This window comes from Erpetoichthys calabaricus, chromosome 11 (assembly GCF_900747795.2).
Source record: "Erpetoichthys calabaricus chromosome 11, fErpCal1.3, whole genome shotgun sequence".
Lineage (NCBI taxonomy): Eukaryota > Metazoa > Chordata > Cladistia > Polypteriformes > Polypteridae > Erpetoichthys > Erpetoichthys calabaricus.
Window position 1 is genome coordinate 21278222 of NC_041404.2, and position 23734 is coordinate 21301955.

The 23734-nt window shown below is 37.6% G+C and overlaps 1 protein-coding gene across 1 annotated transcript in view; it reads right to left on the bottom strand.

Moving 5' to 3' along the window:
- Positions 1-710: 710 nt before the first annotated feature.
- LOC114660232 (PRELI domain-containing protein 2-like) overlaps positions 711-23734 on the bottom strand; it is a 91299-nt gene continuing 68275 nt past the window's right edge. The window contains exon 6 of the mRNA XM_028812782.2: positions 711-1581. Coding sequence (XP_028668615.2) covers positions 1525-1581 — 57 coding nt within the window. The 3' untranslated portion in view covers positions 711-1524. The remainder of the gene's footprint in view (positions 1582-23734) is intronic.

The window sequence follows — 23734 nt, forward strand, 5'->3', positions numbered from 1 at the left end:
GATCAGGAGGTCATATGTATTACCTCATCTATGTGATGGTATAAAGATTGGTGCAAAGGAACCATAATTATCAGGTCATAATTGTCAGATTCCAATAAAAAAATGCACCCTTGTGTTCATTATTTTTTTATCGACTTTTGAGTTTTGTCACTCTTTTTTAAACTTAATAATAATAATATTTTTATATAGTGTCTTTCCCATGCTCAAGATGCTTACTAATTTGATCCCCTGCTTGTTTAAATAAATCCTCTTCTGGTCATTCCATTCAAACTGGTTGCATCTTGGTACTAACTTAACAGCACCATGGGCTCTGTGTGTGTTGCATGATATGTATTTTTTCAGTTTAATTACATTTATTTTTTTCAGCTATTCTGAGGAGACATGACTTCTTGACTTGACAATTATCATTATGAAACACAATTTCATGGAGCTTCTGGTGCCATAAAGTACAACTCAGGGACCAAACATGGACAGGGCACAGCCAAACTCATTCAATCCATTTGAATTTGCAGATTCTAACTATCCTAATATGTCTTTTTCTGGGATGTAAAAGAAAATTTGAGCACTTAGTGTAAAAACTGCACAACATAGAAAAAAAATACAGACACTACTAAGACTGTGATTAAGCTAAATTTCAATGTACGTCTTCTTGTGCTATGGTGCAATAGCACAGGGTCACTAAAATAATCTGATTCTTAAATATATTTCAGTACTTTTGTAATACTTTATTTTTTTTTAGCAAAATATACATCTTTTGTAAAGAAATTTCAGATTAATAAGAAAGAGGGCATGTTTCATTTACTCTGTGTACATCTTCTAAATTATTACTGTTATTACGTTATACTTAACAAGTTTCAATTTTAAGTCTATTTAAAGAATAGATAAGATATACAAAGAGCATTTTTAAGATGCCAAGTTTCATACTTTTCACCAACCACCTACAACTGTGACATGTATAGATTATTTTTAGATTTCCATTCTTAGTAAAGTGTAAAACATTTGGCAATGGAAGATATCCCTATTATTTGCGTATATTAATGTGCTTTCCTATTTCACTTTCCTGTATCACCAGCTGAATCAAAAAAGTCAAAACCATTTACTCTCTAGTGTTCAGATGCCACAAATCCTTCAGCACTGATACAACTTTGTACTATTAAAATGAAAATGATACATAGTGGAAAACAAAGTAAGAAAAATTAACATTTTCCCACAAATGGAGAAGTGACTTTACTGTCAAAACTGGCAGATATTAAGAGAGTATTCATTTGTATGAACTTTATATGGTTTTTAAATGAAGTGATGCAACAGTTAAGCAATAACCACTTCAATGTCATTCTGAAAGATGGCACAATCTGCATTTCAAATAACACCTACATCTTTAGAAGAATGTATGATGAAACAGTGTAAAAAAAGTGTAAATGCTACAGTACTGAATATTTGGACAGGAAATTAGACAGATACATGGTGTTAAAGTGAGGGCCTAGCTTATTTCCTACTTCTTGTAACAGGCAACCATCTTTTCCATTAAGACAGAGGTCGACCAAACCTTTCTTCTAGGATAGTTTCCATTATATGCAGACTCTGAAAAAAAGGAAAAAAACAATGGTAAAACTACACAATATAAATTTCTGGCAACATGTTAATACTTCTGATTGGATAGCTCATAAAACCAAACTCTATTCCAGACCGTTAAAAAAGTAACAATACCTTATTTCTCCATATAGTTAAAAAAACATCTGCTTTCTTATTAAGTCACCTAAAATGAGTATGTTAATGATTTTGTGAAATATTAGGGTAACTAATTCAAATATTTAAGCAGAAATGTGTGATTAACTTAGGATATAAAATAACAGAAATAATACAATATGAAGATCGGGCATTGTTAACACCTTTTTAATTTCCGTTAGTGTTATTATCTTGGGAAGTAAATAATGAAATAGAGACTGGTCTTTTTTAAGCATGTTAAATTTTTGCCTTAACTGAGGCACATAACACTCATACAAGGCGTATTCTCCACTGGTTTTGCCTGCTTATCAGTGGTGACATGCCAACCCCTATCTCTGACAGGTATTTTCCTCTTCTCTATTATTCTGTCATTTTGCAGGACCCTGTTCCACTCTCGCTGACATGTATCTCTCTTGTCAATGGGTCCTTTACCATATTTGCTGGAGTGAGTAAAGGTGTGTGAGAGTTTGCCCTGTGATGGGTTGGGTGTCTTTTCCAGGGTTGATTCCTGCCTCATAAAATGCAGCTCCTCACCACTAAGTGGATTAAATAAGGTCACTGCGAGGATCAAGAGTGACTTTTAATCACTAGGTGTCCGTGAGTGTTATTTGTACATGCGTATGTGTGTGTGTGTGTGTGTGAGAGCATGACCTTTGCCTGAAGTATCTAATTTAAGGTTGGTTTTAGTTTTTCGGTCAGGATAAGCTTCAGCTACCCATTAAACCTGTTGAGGAAAAAATGGGGTCAGAAAATGGATGAACGGAGGTATCTGCTCCAACATATCCACATTTAAATATCCTGTTGACTCTTAATACTACAGTTTAAAATGTGAAGAGATCTTCAATTAATGCCTAGACAAGACAGAATCTTTTGCTGCTTTTAATTACTGTTGACAAGATGCAATATAAAACAAATGATGCCTTTGTTTCTGTTCTTGATGTTTAAAAATAGACTTTAAAGGACTTTCTCAGTTATTCCTTTCCCCAAACCTGGTCCCGTTTGTGGGCCAAGCCCAAAACAAACAGAAGAAGAAAACATATTAAACCTACTGTACTTTTTTAAAATATATAATTGATTACACTTAGGGCAAGACAGAAATTTTTCCTTTTTTCAACCTTGTCACTGAAGATATGATGGGAAAAAACTATTAAAAGGGATTAAAGATTATTAAAGGGCAGGGGTATATCATCATAGAGTATCTGTTCAGTAAAGAATGACAAAATCAATGTAAAAATCAATACACTTTCTTTCAAGTTAAGTTCAAACGCATACATCTCTGCCTAGTAGGACAGAGCTTAAAAAAGCTTAATTTACACTAGTCGTGTCACAATAATGCACTTAAAATAAAGACCTAACTCTGCTTCCCCAATTAAACTATTCAATTCCATATGTATACATCCTTAAAAGCTTTTGACAATGACCCAAAGCATAGATCGGTATTCAGGATGCTTTTTAACAACACAATTACTGTCTAGTGCGGCATCATATAACATTCTATAGACAATTAAATAAACATTTTATACATCCATTGAGAAAAAGGCCCATAATTACATTTGGGCACAAAAAAAGCACTTTAAAAGACCTACGGTATGAATAACTGTCATAAAACTGACAAATACAGGAAGGATTTGCAATCATCAAGAAAAAAAATCTATTAGCTCTACTGTTACAGTAAAATCAGATGAAAAAGATGACTGCTGTGGGATTCCATCCATCACTCTTGCCAGCTCTGCAGAATACATTATCACACATGGCCAATTTTATTCACTGTACGTTTAATTTGTGTGGGACAGTCTGTCCAAGTCACACTAAACAGTGTGCAGGAAACAACTCAGAGAGGGCACTCCCATTCAACTGCAGTGCCTATAAAAACCATTCACCTCTTGGAAGTTTAATGTCAAAGTTAAAACAGGTCTTTGTAAAATGGCCTAAATTAATTAGAAATATAAAACACAAAATAACTGATTGAGCCTGTATACATAGATCTCTGTCAGTTTTGCACATCTTGACACTACTATTTTTTCACCATTCTTCTTTTGCAAACTCTTGTCAGATTGCAAGGGGCTCATGAGTGAACAGACTTTATCAAGTCCAGCCATAAATTTTTAATTGGATTGAGATATGAACTTTGACTCAGCCACTCCAGGACATTAACATTGTTGTTTATAAGCCTTTCCTATGTAGCTTTGACTTTATGCTTGTGGTTGCTGCATTGCTAGAAAACAAATTTTCTCCCAAGGTGAAGGTTTCTTCCAGAATGCATCAGGTTTTCATCCAAGGATTTTCCTGTATTTTTCAGCATTTATTTTACCCTCAAACGCCTTCCAGGATCAAGTACAGGGAAGCATTCCCACAGCAGTTAAATGTAATTAATCTATTTATCTTCTAATGTGAAACTATAAATGGCCATGACATGGGAAGTTTTATAGCAGTGTGCATTTAGTTTTTCTGCCTCCCCTTTAGTTTAATTTTAAGTGAAATGTTTAAAAGATGAGTTTTATGTGTGTTGGCAACTTGTGTTGGTTGTTTTTGAAGACAATATTTCTTTTGCAAATCTGTTTTCCATTCTCATTAGGCTTTGTTCCTGACACGGTCAGTAGAAATTTACTTAGCTGTTTAGGTTATTTGCTGTTATTGATAGCCCCGCTTCTGAACATTTTGTATCTTGATGTATTTGAAACAGCAGGTAAGTTTTTTGTTCTCTGACTCTGATACACTGCCATAATCATATTTTTTGATTGCTGTCTGTAATGGATAGATGTTGAACATCATTGATGTCCACCCTGCCATCAACAAATAAGTTGATGCTCATTTACTTTATTAATTTTACTTGAGTTTTATAGCTACTGCAAATAAAAAAAATCCTTCTTGTTCAAAAGTTTAAAAAGATTATAAATGACAGGATTTATTTGTAATGAATTATGGCATATGTATGTGATGTATGTACAGTATAATGCTATCAATTAATTTATGTAGATACATGTTAAAACAAGCGACAACATGAAAACAGAGTCAGTTGATATCCTGGCATTCTGTTACTTAAAAGACTGCAGAGACAGATGAGAAGAAGACTGTATTAGACATGTTCTTCGGTTTGATATAAAAAAGTGTACAGTACATAAAATTAAATATGGTTTCTTTTTTATTAGAGTATGCTTCTGAATATGTTTGTTTAACATTCATAATTACAGTGGTGTGAAAAACTATTTGCCCCCTTCCTGATTTCTTATTCTTTTGCATGTTTGTCACACAAAATGTTTCTGATCATCAAACACATTTAACCATTAGTCAAATATAACACAAGTAAACACAAAATGCAGTTTTTAAATGATGGTTTTTATTATTTAGGGAGAAAAAAAATCTATACCTACATGGCCCTGTGTGAAAAAGTAATTGCCCCCTTGTTAAAAAATAACCTAACTGTGGTGTATCACACCTGAGTTCAATTTCCGTAGCCACCCCCAGGCCTGATTACTGCCACACCTGTTTCAATCAAGAAATCACTTAAATAGGAGCTGCCTGACACAGAGAAGTAGACCAAAAGCACCTCAAAAGCTAGACATCATGCCAAGATCCAAAGAAATTCAGGAACAAATGAGAACAGAAGTAATTGAGATCTATCAGTGTGGTAAAGGTTATAAAGCCATTTCTAAAGCTTTGGGACTCCAGCGAACCACAGTGAGAGCCATTATCCACAAATGGCAAAAACATGGAACAGTGGTGAACCTTCCCAGGAGTGGCCGGCCGACCAAAATTACCCCAAGAGCGCAGAGACGACTCATCCGAGAGGTCACAAAAGACCCCAGGACAACGTCTAAAGAACTGCAGGCCTCACTTGCCTCAATTAAGGTCAGTGTTCACGACTCCACCATAAGAAAGAGACTGGGCAAAAACGGCCTGCATGGCAGATTTCCAAGACGCAAACCATTGTTAAGCAAAAAGAACATTAGGGCTCGTCTCAATTTTGCTAAGAAACATCTCAATGATTGCCAAGACTTTTGGGAAAATACCTTGTGGACTGATGAGACAAAAGTTGAACTTTTTGGAAGGCAAATGTCCTGTTACATCTGGCGTAAAAGGAACACAGCATTTCAGAAAAAGAACATCATACCAACAGTAAAATATGGTGGTGGTAGTGTGATGGTCTGGGGTTGTTTTGCTGCTTCAGTACCTGGAAGGCTTGCTGTGATAGATGGAACCATGAATTCTACTGTCTACCAAAAAATCCTGAAGGAGAATGTCCGGCCATCTGTTCGTCAACTCAAGCTGAAGCGATCTTGGGTGCTGCAACAGGACAATGACCCAAAACACACCAGCAAATCCACCTCTGAATGGCTGAAGAAAAACAAAATGAAGACTTTGGAGTGGCCTAGTCAAAGTCCTGACCTGAATCCAATTGAGATGCTATGGCATGACCTTAAAAAGGCGGTTCATGCTAGAAAACCCTCAAATAAAGCTGAATTACAACAATTTTGCAAAGATGAGTGGGCCAAAATTCCTCCAGAGCGCTGTAAAAGACTCATTGCAAGTTATCGCAAACGCTTGATTGCAGTTATTGCTGCTAAGGGTGGCCCAACCAGTTATTAGGTTCAGGGGGCAATTACTTTTTTCACACAGAGCCATGTAGGTTTGGATTTTTTTTTCTCCCTAAATAATAAAAACCACCATTTACAAACTGCATTTTGTGTTTACTTGTGTTATATTTGACTAATGGTTAAATGTGTTTGATGATCAGAAACATTTTGTGTGACAAACATGCAAAAGAATAAGAAATCAGGAAGGGGGCAAATAGTTTTTCACACCACTGTATATCTACAACTGAGTATAATAACTTAAACTGATGCACATTTAAACTACAGTGACACTAGCTTTGTAATGTAAATTATGAAAAATATCACTTCAACAATGTATTTAATTTATTTCAAGCTGATAATCCATTTAAATATGAGGTAACAGATTAATTAATGACAACCACTACTGCCATAGTACAACCACACAGTTTCATACCTTAAATTCAGCTAAGTTACTGATTTTGGCAAGACCCTCAAAATTTTTCCTGGCTCCAATCTGTCTCCTTTGCTGACAATCTTTTAGAGATGCCACTGAGACATTATATGAGGCATTGTTAAAAAGTAAATCACTGTGTTGCACATTTTCTTAAACCTGAAAACTCTTTTCTTTTAAACATTTAATGGCTCGCTAGAATTAAGATCTTCTCTGAGTTGTTTTTATTCTGGTTTGTAGGAAAATGCACATGAATCTGCTATAAATGGCTGCATAGCCACTCATTAATTAAACACATGCATCTGTGTATGACTGACTCCAATGAAAAATAATAAAATTTCACTTATGATGCCGTGGGACACATAAGACAACAGTGGTTCCATTTATTCAGTTTTAAAGTAGACAAGAATTAAATACAATGAAAGGGTTTTAGATACGCAAAGGATGGCATTGTAATGCTCATCATATTTTTAAACCAAGCAAAAAAACATCCAAATTTTTACTTTCTGCCAAAAAAGCCAAAAGGATGAACAAGGATGAATCAACATAAGTGAAGAAACCTCTTAGATAATATAGTGGTTTCTAGGTAGGTTGCACATAATACAATTTATGTGTATTTTTATGTAAACAATTTGCCATTTCTTGAGAAACAGGAAATATGAATATTTAATTTTTATGTAATTAACAAAATATAAACAGGCTTTTTTACAGCATTCCTTATTATCAAAATAAGAGATCATACCTCTGTGAAAATACTGTAGTTTAACAAAAAAACAAGCAGACCTTAGGAAGCAAGTATAAACACAAATAACAAATAAAATAAAATATTAAATTTCAGTTCTCTCTAAGCACGCTTTGATGTAATCACACCTAATACATCCCATTATAAGTGCGGCAAATACCATAAGGTATGGCTAATTGACAAAGTCAGCTGATATCTGATTGTTTAGAGAGTACTATTCACAAAGGGAAGATTAAATAACCTTATTCAAATATCTAATCACTACAGATTCCTGTTTTTTCATTCTCTGGAATTAAGTTTGTTCATTTTTATTTAAATAATCATTTAGTTTTATAATAATGACATCAATTTGGTACCATTTTAACAGCTTTATTTATCATGGGTGGTATCATTTGTGTTTGTCTTTCAAAGCCATGATCATATTATTTACAGTTGCTATGTCTGTGACCTATCATGTGACACATATTGTTAACAGGTTACATCTATTTAAGATGGCCGCATGCAGCATCTGGCATTCTAGCCTTGGGATAATCAGATTAATTAATTGTGTTTGCTGCCATTATTTTTGGCTGCTTTTCACCCTTGGCTTTTTGAACTTCTAATATATAGATTTTATTTTATTTGTCCCCAAGGGGAATTTGGACAATTTGAATCACCTCATTATTTTTATGTTTTAATTTTTTGATTTAATGGTTTCAACCCTCTGTCTAGCTTTTGACTATGAATTTTGCTTGGAATCTTAGATCTTATTTTAAATCTCTTCAACATCTAGTGGACACCTAGTCTGGTAATGTGCCACATCAGTCAAAGCCTGCTAATTTCGCGGTTGCAAGGGGTTGGAGTCTAACCTATTAGCACTGGGTCTAGGAAAGAGCCAACCAAGGATACAATGCAATCTGATCATGTTAATTTACATTTCTTGTACTTTAGCTGTATATTTTTAAAACAATTATGTTATGTTATCAACAACAATACATGCATAAAGTTCTAACTGCTAAAGGTCAATTAATAACTAAGTGTCTGAAAATTACTAAATAATAGAAAAGCACTATTGTTTAACTGTTTTATTGATACTGTTTAATGTGAAGTGATGCAGTGATGTATGCATTTATCACATCAGATAATGAAGATGGTTACAATATAGTATAGTTTATAGGCTTGCTAGTAAGTACTGTTTTGGCAGCAGGTGGCACACTAGTGATTTAGGGACTACACCTGCCACAATTGTAGCACCTAAGTACCTGAAAAAAAAAGTTATAGCCACAGCCTTAAAAAGGTCATCATGTGTTAAAATTGAAGAACTTGGGTTCTAGCCCATCCACTGTCTAAACGGAATATGAATATTTTCCCCATATTTATAAGAGTTTTTTTTATTGGGTACACTGTTGTCCTCCGAAACCCAAAACAAGTACATTTTAAGTCAACAGTAAGCAATAAATTTAGTGAGGATGTAATCATTACAGGGTTGGTTCCTGATTTGTATCCAGTACTGGCAAGATAAACATCATTTACCTATGACTCTGTTTTAACAACAGAATTTTCAGAAAAACAGATGGTCTATTAAAAATGTGCAACAAGCACAATTTTAAAACTTGTATCTGTATATGTGGAACAGAGTGTTGAGTAGTATGAAAAACTTGAGTAATATGACAAAGTAATTAATATGAGTGATAATAAAAGCCTCACTTGCCGGTGTGTATGCTCTGAGCATGATTTAAAAACAAAAGCAATGATAATTGTTACTTGTTAACTTAGTAACTATTCAGGGAATACCAGGTACAGTAGGCAAGATCATGAAAATCCTTAATAACATAGTATGTCATAGAAATAGCAACTGTGAGGTACCACTCAACCAAAGTGACAGTCTCATGAAAGAAATACGTAAAAAGAAAAATATCACAAAAGCAAGAATTAAACATAGCTTGATATTTTGTATGTGATCAAATTTCAAAGCTAGATTTCCTGCTTTACATATTTTTGCCTGAACTGAATTTGATTAAGCAGGTGTGGTAATCTTATGTTATGTGTATATGGAGATGTTATAGCAATAAATAGCCACTGTAGGCAATTCTGGGATGTCAACTAAGGTACAGAATGAAACTGACTGGAAGAAGAGCCTAAAGTTACTATATTCCTGTCCAAGGTGTGCATTCTGAAATGCATAAGCAGTTAAGCACCTGGAAAATGAGACACTGGCAAAGCCCTACAAAGGGCAATGTGTAGAAGGCTTTGCAAGTTCCTGTCAGTACTAGTGACACACACAAAAAAAGCCAACAGCCATATCACCTGCACTTCAGAATATGCAATTCTCCTAAAGCTAAGCATGTGTGGGGCTTGGCTAGTACTTGGATGGGTAGCCATTTAGGAAACTCTTGCATTGCTGCTGGATGAGGTGTTGGTGTTTACATACAGGATGCTTACCCTGTGGCCTATATCTGCATCCCAAACTCACAATGCAGTAAGAAGGACAATGTGCTGTAAAAATGGACTCTCTGTGGTCTTAAAAGATCCCTAGGCAAAAGAGTACAGTATTTCTCGATGTCCTAGTTAAACTGCCACCACATGATTGTTCATTCTCTAATTGGCTAACTATCTCTCACCTTTTGCCACCTAATAGTTAATGTGTGGTGAGCGTACTGGAGCAAGAATGAAATCCAGGTGGATGCTACACATTGGTGATGGATGAAGTGGCTCCACAATGCCTATGTAGAGCACTCTGAGTAGGATTGAAAAGCCCTATAAAAATATAATTAATTATAATTATTAAAAGACATAGTTCTTTTGGGCAGATTTTCAGAGCTATTCAACAATGAGAAATTACATCTACTCGATTGTAAAAAGCATTCATGGAGAAGCAAATGATTAAGAAAACAAAATTTAATTTTGTGACTAAAAGATGTGTTAAATGTGTTAAATATACTGGTTTACTTTTTGTTTCTGTAGTGCTTATGCCCCATTTTGCTCTATCAGTCCACTGCATTTAAGGAGTTGCTTAACAGATGCTAGTACAGTGTACTACAGTAAATGCAATATTGTTTTAACAGTTTTCTACTGTCTACTGACACTGGGTGAGCCTGCAGGCTGATGCCGTAAGAGAAGAAGGACCACCTTTTATTACAAGGCAAGGCAGGGCAGATATGTGTAACCAGCACTTCAAAGCTGCAAAGTATAATGAAGTAAGCAGCCATAAGAAAGCCATGTCTGCCCCCAGCATTTTGTGTTGAACGGCTCTGTTCCTCCACTGGCAAGGTATCATCAGCATTTGAGAGAACAAATGCACTCCTTACCATCTACGAGGGGGGACCCAAAAATAACCGGAATTTTGTTGCTGTTAGGTTGGTACTTTTAGTACGTGGTTGGGCCACTAGGGCAATCTAGTTACACTCCTCACAAGTCAGTCTGCCAAGTGCCATCAGTCTGGAAGGTTGTGCTTGTGTTCAGTGAATTTTTTTGTAAAAGTAGGTTACGCAACAGTGTGAGAAGGAAACACCCTGATTTGTGGGAGTCGGGCGATTGGTTCTTTCATCATGACAACGCTCCATCTCACACTGCTCTCAGCATTCGGCAATTTTTGGCAAACGGTATGACAACCCTGAACCACCCACCCTACTCACCGGATTTAGCTCCGTGTGATTTCTTTTTGTTCCCTCGGATGAAAAAAGACTTGAAAGGAAGGCGTTTTGCTGACATCGAAGAGGTAAAACAAGAAACGACCAGAGCATTAATGGGCATTACTTCAGACGAATTTAAAAAATGTTTTGAACAATGGAACAAACGGTTAGATAAGTGTATTTCCGCCAATTGAGAGTACTTTGAAGGAGACTAATTGTAGTTTGTACAGAAAATTAAATTAAACACGTTTTAAAAATATTTCCGGTTATTTTTGGGTCCCCCTCGTATATTACTAAACGACAGTTTAATTTATGCATGGACTGCGGACGCACCGAGGCGCATGCGCACAGCGAATCGGCACCCCAGAGTCAGTAGGTGGCACCCAAACAACACAACCTGTAAACTAAACTTGCTCTAATCCAGTGTGCCAGCAGTCAGTGTGGCATGTTTGGATCACATGACGGTAAATCAGTATTAAAAGTAAGTTGAATTATGATTCCTAACAGTAAACTACGTCTACCTAACGACACAGCCACAGAACAACAAAGACGAGACCGCACAGATAAAAACAATAAACGGAGGCTCCTACAACGCGCTTCAAAAACACCAGACGCAAAGAAGTCACGGCTCCACAATGAAAGAGCTCAACTAACAGAAATACAAAAACGAGCCCGTATGGATAGACACAATGAACGAAGGTGCCCACAACACGCTTCTGCAAGAGCAGAGGCAAAGCAGTCACGGCTCCAAAACGAAAGAGCTCAACGATTAGTAATACAAAAACAAGCCCGTATGGCTACGACCTGTAAACTAAACCTGAGGTACAGCGTGCACGCCAGGGTGTACAGTATATATGCACAGATGCCAGAAGCAACAGGCAAGTCGTTCACACTACCACCACTGCCAAAAGCGAGACTGCATGGATAAAAACAATACACAAAGGCGCCTACAACATGCTTTTGAAACACGCCTCATGACTAGCAGAATCGTACGTCAACATCGCCGCCATACTGTGAGTGGCACTGTGGATGCACCCACCTTCCATGATATTTCATCCCTACAAATATCGGAGGGAACAGAAAGTGATTGCCATTCTTGGATTTGCGATTCTTTCGAGAATCGCGGGGTTGCTGGTTAATGTATGAGAGTAAGTGACAACAGACAGAAGCAGCCTTGGTTCTGATGCAACATACTGTTAATATTCAAATCTCTATAAAGGAAATAAATTAAATTGTGTGTAATTAATACAATTAAAGCTTTATGTCATTTAATGTAATGAACTACAGTATTATTTTTCAGGAATATTTGACCAATTATTTTAATTAAGACTTAAATTAAAAAAAAAAAAAATCATGATTTTTTTTCTTATTTATGGACAAAGGAAAAAGACATCCACACTTTATATTACCTATATATTACTTGGTATTAGTATATATTTTTGTTTTTATATATCTAATTTTTTTCAAATTAAATTTTAACTTATATTAATGCTTCTCTGCTCCTAAACTGCATAACCCTCAGTCAAACTTATACATTTCTAGTTTATAATTGCTTCTGTATGCATTCAGCTCAAAATATTTCTTTGTAGACTGAGGAGCTCATTAGTGAGATAAAAGGTACAGGTTATCAGGAGGGGCTGGAGCAGCTGAACAGCCTCTGACATAATAACAGACAAAGTTACATTTTAATATTTTTTAGAAAAATATTCCCAGACACAATTACAACATGTAAAAAGTATGTTACATGCAAATTATAAAATATACATTTAAGCAAATAATTGTAATGCAAATATAAAGCTTCAATTATATAGCACATCAGTGATAAACAGCATTGTAGGTGTGTGGACTGTGAGCACATAAATGACTTTAATCATGTTCTTATTGACTACTTTATATTCTTTTGCTTTAAAAATATGAAACTGAAAGTTTACAGTTAACTAATAAAAGAATCATTATGATTTTTTGTTTGTCTTCTAAAAAAAAGTTTTATATGTGTACTGGGTATATTGCATGGTGTACTTTGCTAGCATTTATTTACTATGCTTTGTGTTTCATTCCTTGTCATTATGTATTATCTTCTAACTATATTATTATATTCATTGTATAGTTATGTGTGTTTACATGGAAATGTGCTTTAGTAGAATAAACTAAAACTGAACTGAAAAAAATAAACAACATTGCTAGATTAGACAAATCACTGGCAATTTATAGAGCATTCTATGAATAAAATAGCACTTACTCAAATTCCATGACTTTACAATTCATTTTTTTTCCAATAATACAAAACAGGCAACCCAATTCAAAACAGGCAAAACAATTTTTCAGCAGATACAATATACAATACATCTTGTAGATAATGAGATAGGTGACAGCTGCAGTTTCATCTCCCTATGAGGGCACAACAGCAAGTGCAAAGTCATCCTGTCCTGTGAATGTTGCCAAGAGGAAGAAAGCAGATTTTCAACCCCTCAAGAAAGCCTGGCACAATTTAACAATCCCTGGTAGATATGCCAGTCAGAAGACTTAACTGCTATTAGGACCTGCTGGAAGTCAAAGAATCATGCCAGCAGAAAATATCTTCAAGGAGCTGAAACTGGTATATGCATAGAGCTTAGGACAAAGTCCCTTCCATGCTTGCACACATTTTAAAGGAAAATATTTATGTAGAGATTTATAGAAAATGCCATTCTAAGGTAGCAGACTTATCATTGCTGGTAGAACTCTGGTGCTATGCCTCTCTCAAGGGCTGTGGTCTTTACCATAGATGGTATTTTCCATGGACATCCAAAATCACTAAGGCAGATCATATCAAACAGCATAATTTTCAAATAAGTGGCTATTAGAAAATAACCAAAATCAACTCCCTGCTACATTAATTACAGATGACAACAGAAAGGCCTTTGTCTCTCAATCCGATATTGCAGTGGGAGAACTACACATGTATGGCAAAAGAATGCAGCTAATAAAAGGCAGGAAGTTGAGAAAGACTGACACCTTGCAAGGTTTTACAGACGGAGCTGCATACAGTTATTATGTTAATCTCTCTGTTCTCTCTGCTCATGTCCCACACCCACTGTAGTGTTTATATTGCTTACACTGTAGATACTGTAAATATGTTGTCTACTTTGGAATTAATGTGGTTTTATATTATTTCTGCAGCAACAAATTTGGTGTTCAAAGCATTTTATTCATTTTAGGTTGGTTGTATTTTTGTTTTGGGGATTGGACCTAATGCTGTTCTTTGGTTAACTCTAGTTTAGTTACTGAGCAAAAGGTTTATTTTTTTGGTGTTGGTCTGCTGAAGCATAGGAGGTCTGCTTATAGCAGTACTGTTGTTTTCTTACAAACAGTCTCTAAGTACATGACCAATTAATGTGGCAAGCATTGTAGCCATTCATTTAACTTACATTCTTTTTTGCATTAATTTTTTTTTTAAATAGTTCTTAGAATCAAGGCTGGGGTTAATCTGGAAATTCACATTGAGTAGTGTCCACTTGCAGAAATCCAAATAGCCAGCTTAATGTGGTTTTGTCAACAGGTCTGCAAATTACTGTAAAATAACTGTTACAATACATTATAAACAGCTTTCACTCTTGCACACAAAGAATACTATAAAGAAAGTGATACACTGATATAGGTAAGCACCGCTATGGGCTTTTTTATTATAGTATACATTAGAAAACAGGTTTAGATGCAGTAAATCTAGTTAGAAGTTAAACCATAAAACATTCAAAATGTCCAAAAACTTTTTCTAATGTACATAGATCAGGTTCCTGAATAACAGCCATGCTCTAAAACTAAAAACTATACATTTCACTGTAACTAAGAACAGAATCAAGACTAGCATACACTAGAGCCCACACCAGGAAAAAAATGGGGGTACACTTATATGAAGGAATGAAATATTACAAAATTGTGCAAATCACAACACAAAGCATTATTCATGAATTTGTAACATTATAATAGTACAAGACATGCTACTTCATAGTTAAATCAAAGTATAAAGTCATAAACAATTTAGCATCACAGAGTGAGACATATTTTAAATTAACTAAGCATGAGCACTCAAGGGCCAGATTTACTCTGCATAATATTAATTGAATTCACACTTCTTAATTAAAATGTTACTGATTGCATTGTGAAATCATCATCAGAACATTAAATGATTAAGGTTGTAAACAGCATTTTTAAATATATCAATGCACTAAAAATATTGCTACAAATAGCACAATAAATTTAGACTGCACACTCAGATGTCACAAAACTGCAATCCACCAAAAAATATAAGGACATTTTTTTCTAGAACATTTCCTTTCACACCATTCTGCATGTTGCTGTGAAACAGATGTAAATACATTTAAACATTAAACAAAATTGTTGCAAGATGCTACAAATAATAAAACAACTTGAGTGTTTAGAAATGGTTTCTAAAGATGTAACTGACCTATTTGTAATGGAAATCACTTAATATTAAGGTATAGATGCTGTAAATAAGCAACAAATTCCTGCCAACATGAAAAAATACTGAGAAAGTGATCAGTTTGTCACCACCATCCCCAATATCCACATTACTAACCGAGAATGGTAAACCGGATGGACGCAGGGACATCCGGCCATGGGCCGTAGCCGCAAAAAGACGTACTGCGCAGGCGCCCCAAGAAATGAGGTGCCGCGAGAGGCGGCCGAGACCACAGAAAAAAGGAGTCAGCACAGAAAAAAAGAGTGAAACGCCGGCGACGCACACAGCGCCGCACCCATGGGAAGCAACGTAAAATTAGAAATGAGGCGCCCATAGCACACAGAAAAAAGGAATCAGACGCCGGCGCTGTGTGCACGAAGCCCATGGCACACGAAACGGAACACACACAAAGAAGAGAATTAAGACCCACGACACACAAAGCCCCCCTGCAGTAACTGCAATAAGAAATGAGGCGACGCGCCCCTAGAACACCAAAAAGAAAGGAGTCAGACGCAAGCGCCACATAGCACACGAAACGCTACGCACACAAAGAAGAGGATTCAGACCCACTACAAACAAACACCCCCTCCACTAACAAAGATAAAAAAGTGAGGCAACGCGCCCCTAGCACACAAAAAAAAAGAGGTCAGACGCAAGCGCCACACAAACCCATTGGACACAAAATGGGACAGACTACGGACATAGCACACGAAACATACACAAAAACGAGGATTCGGACCCACGACCACACTAACATAAATAAGAAATGAGACACAAAGCCCCACTAGGGTTACCACTTTTAATACAAAAAAATAAGGGACGCATACTGCAGCGGGAGCCACATCCCAGTGCCAACACTTTGCAGACTCTACTTAAAAGACCCGCCCTCCTCACTGGACAGTTAAAATGACCAATCAAACTAACGATGACATCAAGTATTACCCAATCAAAAGTAGGAAAGGAGGCATCTTCATAAAATGCGTGTGAGATGATTTGCATGAGACGCTGCTTTAAAAAAAATGATAAAAAAAATTACGGGACAAAACCCGTCCCGTATTGATTCAAAACAGGACGCGCAATTTCATTCTCAAATACGGGACGATTACGTATTTTACAGGACGGGTGGCAACCCTGCCCATTACTAAATGAACCGTCCGTATTAAACATACGTCATCTGAACACATTCAAATTAGGCAGCATAGGTCGATCTCATTATACTGATCCACTATTAACCGTTTAACCACAGAAAAGCCTCCATATTAACAGTGAGTGCGATCCTCCTTATTACTTATCCATATATCTAACGCTGCAGAACAAACAAGTAATGAATTCACGATCACAGGTACAAAACGATACGGCTCAAGTGACGAGACCAAACACACGAACCCGCATGAAAAAAAAACAATACACGTCAGCGCATACAACGCGCTTCTGAAGCCCCGGAAGAAAAAATGTCTCGGCTCCAAAAACGCAAAGCTCAACTAACACATTAACAGAAACGAGCGCAGATGGACAGACACAATGAACGTACACGCATACAGCACGCGTCTCAAAGTGCTGCATCGAAACAGGCAAGGGTTCAAAACGAAACACCTCGAGTCTCAGAGATACAAAAACGGCAGCGAAGGGACAAAATAAATAAACGCAATTCATGAAAATTCATTGGGATTACTGAATGTCATTTACAATCATTATCATTCACTTAACTTCCCTGAAGAAACAACTAGCAATACAAGTAATGAATTTACACGTTATTGTCAAAAGGGTCAAATTAGACTGCCTCCTTTACATTCATATCCTGTATATCTACAGAAGCTTCTAACTGACGAAGTACCTGAAAGTGAAAACTTTATGAACTGCATTAGATCCTACAATAGTTCATTTGCTTTTGCATCTAATGCCATCCAGTCACTTACTCAACACCATTGATAAACTTCTACAAACGTTGATAAATAATAATATTCCCTTTGGAGCAAAGGTACTTTTATTAGGGGGAGATTTTACACAGTGCTTAGCTATTGTTCCACATTCCATGCTCTCGGCTATTCTGCAGTCCACCTTAAAATACGCAGACAATTGGCATTGCTTTCAAAAGAGTTACGGAGATATTTGGAACAGCAATCTCATTACACCAAATACCCCTTTTAACACAACAAACTATATTATGTCCAAAAAATATTAATGTTGATCACATTAGTAACCAGGTCATTTCATTACTTGCTGGAGTTGCACAGCTGTTTCTAAGCTCTGACAAAGTTGACTCTGATGACGACAATGACCATCTTAATTTCCCCTTAGAATATTTGAACACTATTAACCCAGCCGGATTAACACAACACAATCTTAGCCTTAAAAACGGAACAATAATCATGCTATTAAGAAACCTTAACACTAAACAGTGTTTATGCAATGCTACACGTTTAGTCGTCAACACCATGCCACACAATGTTATTGAAACAAAACTTCTTACAACATCACATGCTAACAATACTGTTCTGATTCCTAGAATTAACCTTACAAGTTCTGACCTGGAATTACCTTTTACTCTTAAACGGCGACAGTTCCCCATTAAAACCAACCTTTGCCATGACCATCAACAAATCACAAGGACAAACAATACACAAAGTTAGCATCTACCTCTCTGAGCCCATTTTTGGACATGCACAACTTTATTTGCTTCCTATATGCGTCATCTACACCTTCACACTATGCTATATCTCATTCATACATCACGCTCTTTGTAATTTCACAACACCAGGGGTTGGCGAGCGAAGCGAGCAGGGGGCGGAGCCCCCTAGTAATTCTCCTAATCTACTGGTATTCAACCCAAGGGTACAAGGACACTGCAGGATGCATATACATCTTTTGGATGTGATATTGGTGTCTCCAAATTGGACTGGAACAAGCAAATTTAGAATGTCTAATGGATCGATACTGCCTGAGATGGACTGGCATCCCATTCATGATTGCTTTCTAGCAATGTTCTCACTGCTTGGATCAGACAGGATACAGTAGATACCAACTGTCCAAGACCAAATAACAGACTGAATAAGTTCACATAATCGATGGAAAAATGAGTTTTGTGGAGAGAGAAAAAAATAACGTTAAGAGGAACAATAGCACATAATGAATTCTGAAAAAGGGTGATGCTAGCTGGGTGGTGAGTAAGGTTATTATATTTTGCTTTTTTATATTACTTTTTATTTCTATATTTTTTATGACCTTACTTGGAAATTCAGTTTAGTTTTAGTTTTTCTTCATCGTATATTTTTAGTTTTAATTTAGTTTTTATTTCACAAAGACATTTTTATTTTATTTTTATATCTATTAGTTTCAATTTTAGTTTTAGTAATTATGGTATGGTTAAAGAGCTACTATGGAGTTTAGTTTTGTGTCACAATCAGACAAAAGACTTGAATAGCTCGTGCATAAGAACAGTAAACACTTAATGAGTAGAGCAAGAGCAGGTAATCAGAGTATGGATGGGCAAAAAACGACAGAGACAGCATCTGAGATTAGATAGATAGATAGATAGATAGATAGATAGATAGATAGATAGATAGATAGATAGATAGATAGATAGATAGATAGATAGATAGATAGATAGATAGATAGATAGATAGATAGATTCTTTATTAATCCCCAAGGGGGAATTCACATACTCCAGCAGCAGCATACTGATACAAAAAACAATATTAAATTAAAGAGTAATAAAAATGCAGGTAAAAACAGACAATAACTTTGAATAATGTTAACATTTACCCTAGCCTAGCCCCCCCCCCCCCACCCCCAACCCCCCCCCCCCCCCTCCAACCTGGTGGAATTGAACAGTCGCACAGTTTGGGGGAGGAACGCTCTCCTCTGTCTGTCAGTGGAGCAGGACAGTGACAGCAGTCTGTTGCTGAAGCTGCTCCTCTGTCTAGAGATGACACTGTTTAGTGGATGCAGTGGATTCTCCATAATCGATAGGAGCCCACTGAGCTCCCGTCACTCTGCCACCGATGTCAAACTGTCCAGCTCCATGCCTACAATAGAGCCTGCTTTCCTCACCAGTTTGTCCAGGCATGAGGCGTCCTTCTTCTTAATGCTGCTTCCCCAGCACACCACCGTGTAGAAGAGGACGCTCGCCACAACCGTCTGATAGAACATCTGTAGCATCTTATTGCAGATGTTGAAGGACGCCAGTCTTCTAAGGAAGTATAGCCGGCTCTGTCCTCTCTTGCACAAAGAATCAGTATTGGCAGTCCAGTCCAATTTATCATCCAGCTGCACTCCCAGGTATTTATAGGTCTGTACCCTCTGCACACAGTCACCTCTGATGATCATGGAGTCCAGGAGGGGCCTGGGCCTCCTAAAATCCACCACCAGCTCCTTGGTTTTGCTGGTGTTCAGGTGTAGGTGGTTTGAGTCGCACCATTTAACAAAGTCCTTGATGAGGTTCCTATACTCCACCTCCTGACCACTCCTGATGCAGCCCACGATAGCAGTGTCGTCAGCGAACTTTTGCACGTGGCAGGACTCCGAGTTGTATTGGAAGTCCGATGTATATAGGTTGAACAGGACCGGAGAAAGTACAGTCCCCTGCGGCGCTCCTGTGTTGCTTACCACAATGTCAGACCTGCAGTTCCTGAGACGCACATACTGAGGTCTATTTGTAAGATAGTCCACGATCCATGCTACTAGGTATGAATCTACTCCCATCTCTGTCAGCTTGTCCCTAAAGAGCAGAGGTTGGAGAGTGTTGAAGGCACTAGAGAAGTCTAGAAACATAATTCTTACAGCACCACTGCCTCTGTCCAAGTGGGAGAGGAATCGGTGTAGCACATAGATGATGGCATCCTCCGCTCCCACTTTCTCCTGGTATGCGAAATGCAGAGGGTCAAGGGTGTGGCATACCTGTGGCCTCAGGTGGTGAAGCAGCAGCTGCTCCATGGTCTTCATCACATGTGACGTCAGAGCGACAGGCCGGAAGTCGTTCAGCTCACTAGGACGTGATACCTTTGGGACTGGGGTGATACAAGATGCTTTCCAAATCCTCGGGACTCCAGGCTCAGGTTGAAGATGTGCTGTAGAGGACTCCCCAGCTCCAGCGCACAGACCTTCAGCAGTCGTGGCGATACTCCATCTGGACCCGCTGCTTTGTTGGCACGAAGTCTCCTCAGCTCTCTGCTCACCTTCGCTGCCGTAATTGTGGGTGGGGATGTCTCTCCTATGCTGGTATCAGCAGAAGGATGGGTGGAGGGTGTAGTACTCCGAGGTGAGAGTGGGTTAGGGTGGTCAAACCTGTTAAAAAAGTTGTTCATTTGGTTTGCTCTCTTCACGTCTCTCTCGATGGTGATACCCCGCTTCGAGCTGCAGCCAATGACGATCTTCATCCCATCCCACACTTCTCCTGTACTGCTCCTTCGCCGCCCTGATCTGGACTCGGAGTTCCTTCTGCACGCGCTTGAGCTCATGCTGATCACCGCCTTTAAAAACCCTTTTCTTCTGGTTCAAAAGGCCCTTGATGTCACTTGTAATCCATGACTTGTTGTTAGCATAGCAGCGTACTGTTCTTACTGGAACTACAATGTCCATACAGAAGTTGATGTAGTCAGTAGTGCAGTCAACAACCTCCTCAGTGTTCTCACTATGTGATCCCTGCAGGATATCCCAGTCCGTAGTTCCAAAGCAGTCTCTCAGAGCCTGCTCTGCCTCAGGGGATCACTTCCTGAATGAGCATGTGGTTGTAGGTAGCTCCCTCACTCTTGGTTTGTAGTGAGGCTGAAGCAGAACCAAGTTATGATCTGCTTTCCCAAGCGCAGGCAGCGGGGTGGCGCTGTATGCGTCTTTAACGTTTGCATACAGTAAGTCAATAGTCTTATTTCCCCGGGTGTTACAGTCCACATACTGGGAGAAGGCAAGTAATGTTTTGTCCAGCGTCACATGGTTAAAATCTCCAGCAATTAGAACAAGCGCCTCAGGATGCTGTGTTTGTAACTTAGCAACAACAGAATGGATGATGTCACTCGCTATCTCCACGTCTGCCCGAGGAGGGATGTAAACAATAACAACAATGACGTGTCCAAACTCTCTGGGCAAGTAATAGGGACGCAGACATACAGCCAACAGTTCGATGTCCCTACAGCAAGTGGAGATTTTGACGTTTACATGTCCAGAGTTACACCACCTTGTATTGACATAGAGAGCTAGGAGATTAGGAGCAATAAATACATTATCTAAACCTGTTTATCCAGAGCAGGATCACAGGAAACCTGAAGCCTACCCCAGCAGGTCTGGATGCAAGGCAGGAAAATTCTCTGGTATGCAATGTGTATGATATGGCTGATGTTAAAAACAAAAAGAATATGGTATTTCAACTATCTATTTTAAGAGAGAGAAAAACTTAAAAACGGGGGACAAATATTTTATAACATAATTCTGCTACTGAATTATTTTCACAATATCAGGTATTTTGAGCTATGAATATAAACTAAAAAAGATATATTAATAAATATAGAATAAATACAAAAATACATTAGTATCTTTAGTTGTATACCAGTTGGCAGAATCTCTTCACTTACCTACCTGTAGTTCAGTAAAGACATTGCCAACTTAGGAATTTTACAAGGTTTGTATCGCTTCATTGTTAAACGACTTTTTTGATGATAACCTAGTACGTCTCTCGATCAGTGCCGTTTTATCTCCCTATTATAAAAAAAAATCCTAGGAGAGAATGACTAGGGAGGCGAGATGTGATCTTCATGTGAAGATCACGGAAGACACTTAAAAGACCCGCGAGACGAAAGAGAATGGCCACGGAGCGTCTCACGGGGACCTTAAACATGAGACTTTGTGCCAAGAGTTTGACTCAGGACCATCTTGCGGGGATGTAGAACATGAGATTCTTGCAAGAAACGCCCTACTTACAACCAATATCAAATAAGACCACTGGCAGCAAAACACTCAGTCATGTCAAGGCTTTGAGCACACACAGTTCCCGGGCTCTCAGCGCATATAATGCGTATAAGGACAATACGTTATAGATAAAACATTGACGACTAAGCAAAGAAGAAAGAGCAGCGAGGAGAAAAGAGACTCAAAAGCGTTGGAGAGAAAAAAATGCAAAAAAGAAAAAGAATAATCAAGGTGCAAATTCAGAAAATAAGGAAAGTAATCATCAGCCCGGAACAAGAGGAATTGAAAAAAAAGCACGTCCAATCGGGCTCAGAATTAAAAGACAAAGAGTAAAAGACAAAGTAGAACTTCATAAAGACGTTCAAAAACGTTTGGCGCTATACACATGCAGAGCAGGTTAGAGATTATGAAAGCAGTGGAATTCGAAAGGGTCAAAAAGAGAAAGGTAAAGAAGATTCGAAAGTATTGTAGCGTCCCAGGCAAGTTGAAGCCTTTTGTTTTTTGAGTGACTGTTAGGTTCGATTGAGGGAGGGCAGAGTACAGCACGGAAAACTGACAGCGGGGTATTGATTGATGTGGTAAGGGGGGGGTCCCAGGATGGGAGGAGGGGTTGGAGAGGGTGCTAGAAAGTTGTGTTTGGGGTTACGAAGTCGGCATTCTTTTTCTTGATTTTTCAAGTAAAACTTTTGTGAGACTTTACAACGTCTGTCTGTTTTTTTTTTTTTTTTACTTCTTCTTTTTTCGAGCCGGACGCGGAAGTCGCTACAGTATCAAAAAAAGATAGTAAAGATCGCATTAGCACAAACAAAAGGAAATTGTTACTCGAAAAAAGAGAAAATAATCATCATGGACCAGGTGTAATTGAAAAAATAGCAGGACAAAGCGAGGTCAGAAATAAAAGACAGAGTAGAAAACAAAGTAAAATGTCATAAAGAGGTTAAAAAACAAGGGGGTCAAACACATGCAGAGCAGGTTAGAGATAATGAAAACAGTGGAATTCAAAAGACTCAAAAAAAAAACGTAGGCGCGAAACACATGCAGAGCAAGATACAGAATACGAAAGCAGAAAAAAACAAAAGTGTCAAAACAAAGAAAGTAAACATCACATTAGTGCAAAAAAGAGAAATAATTTCTCGGAGAAATAACGAAAAGGCAAATAGAGATTGAATATATGGACATAGGTGATATGTCTGAAGTATGTAAATATTATAAGGCTTTGAAGTTTAAGTCAGAGAATTTCAAAAACGGGGTTTACCTCATATGCATTTATTGGTTACTTTGCAAAAAAAATTATTA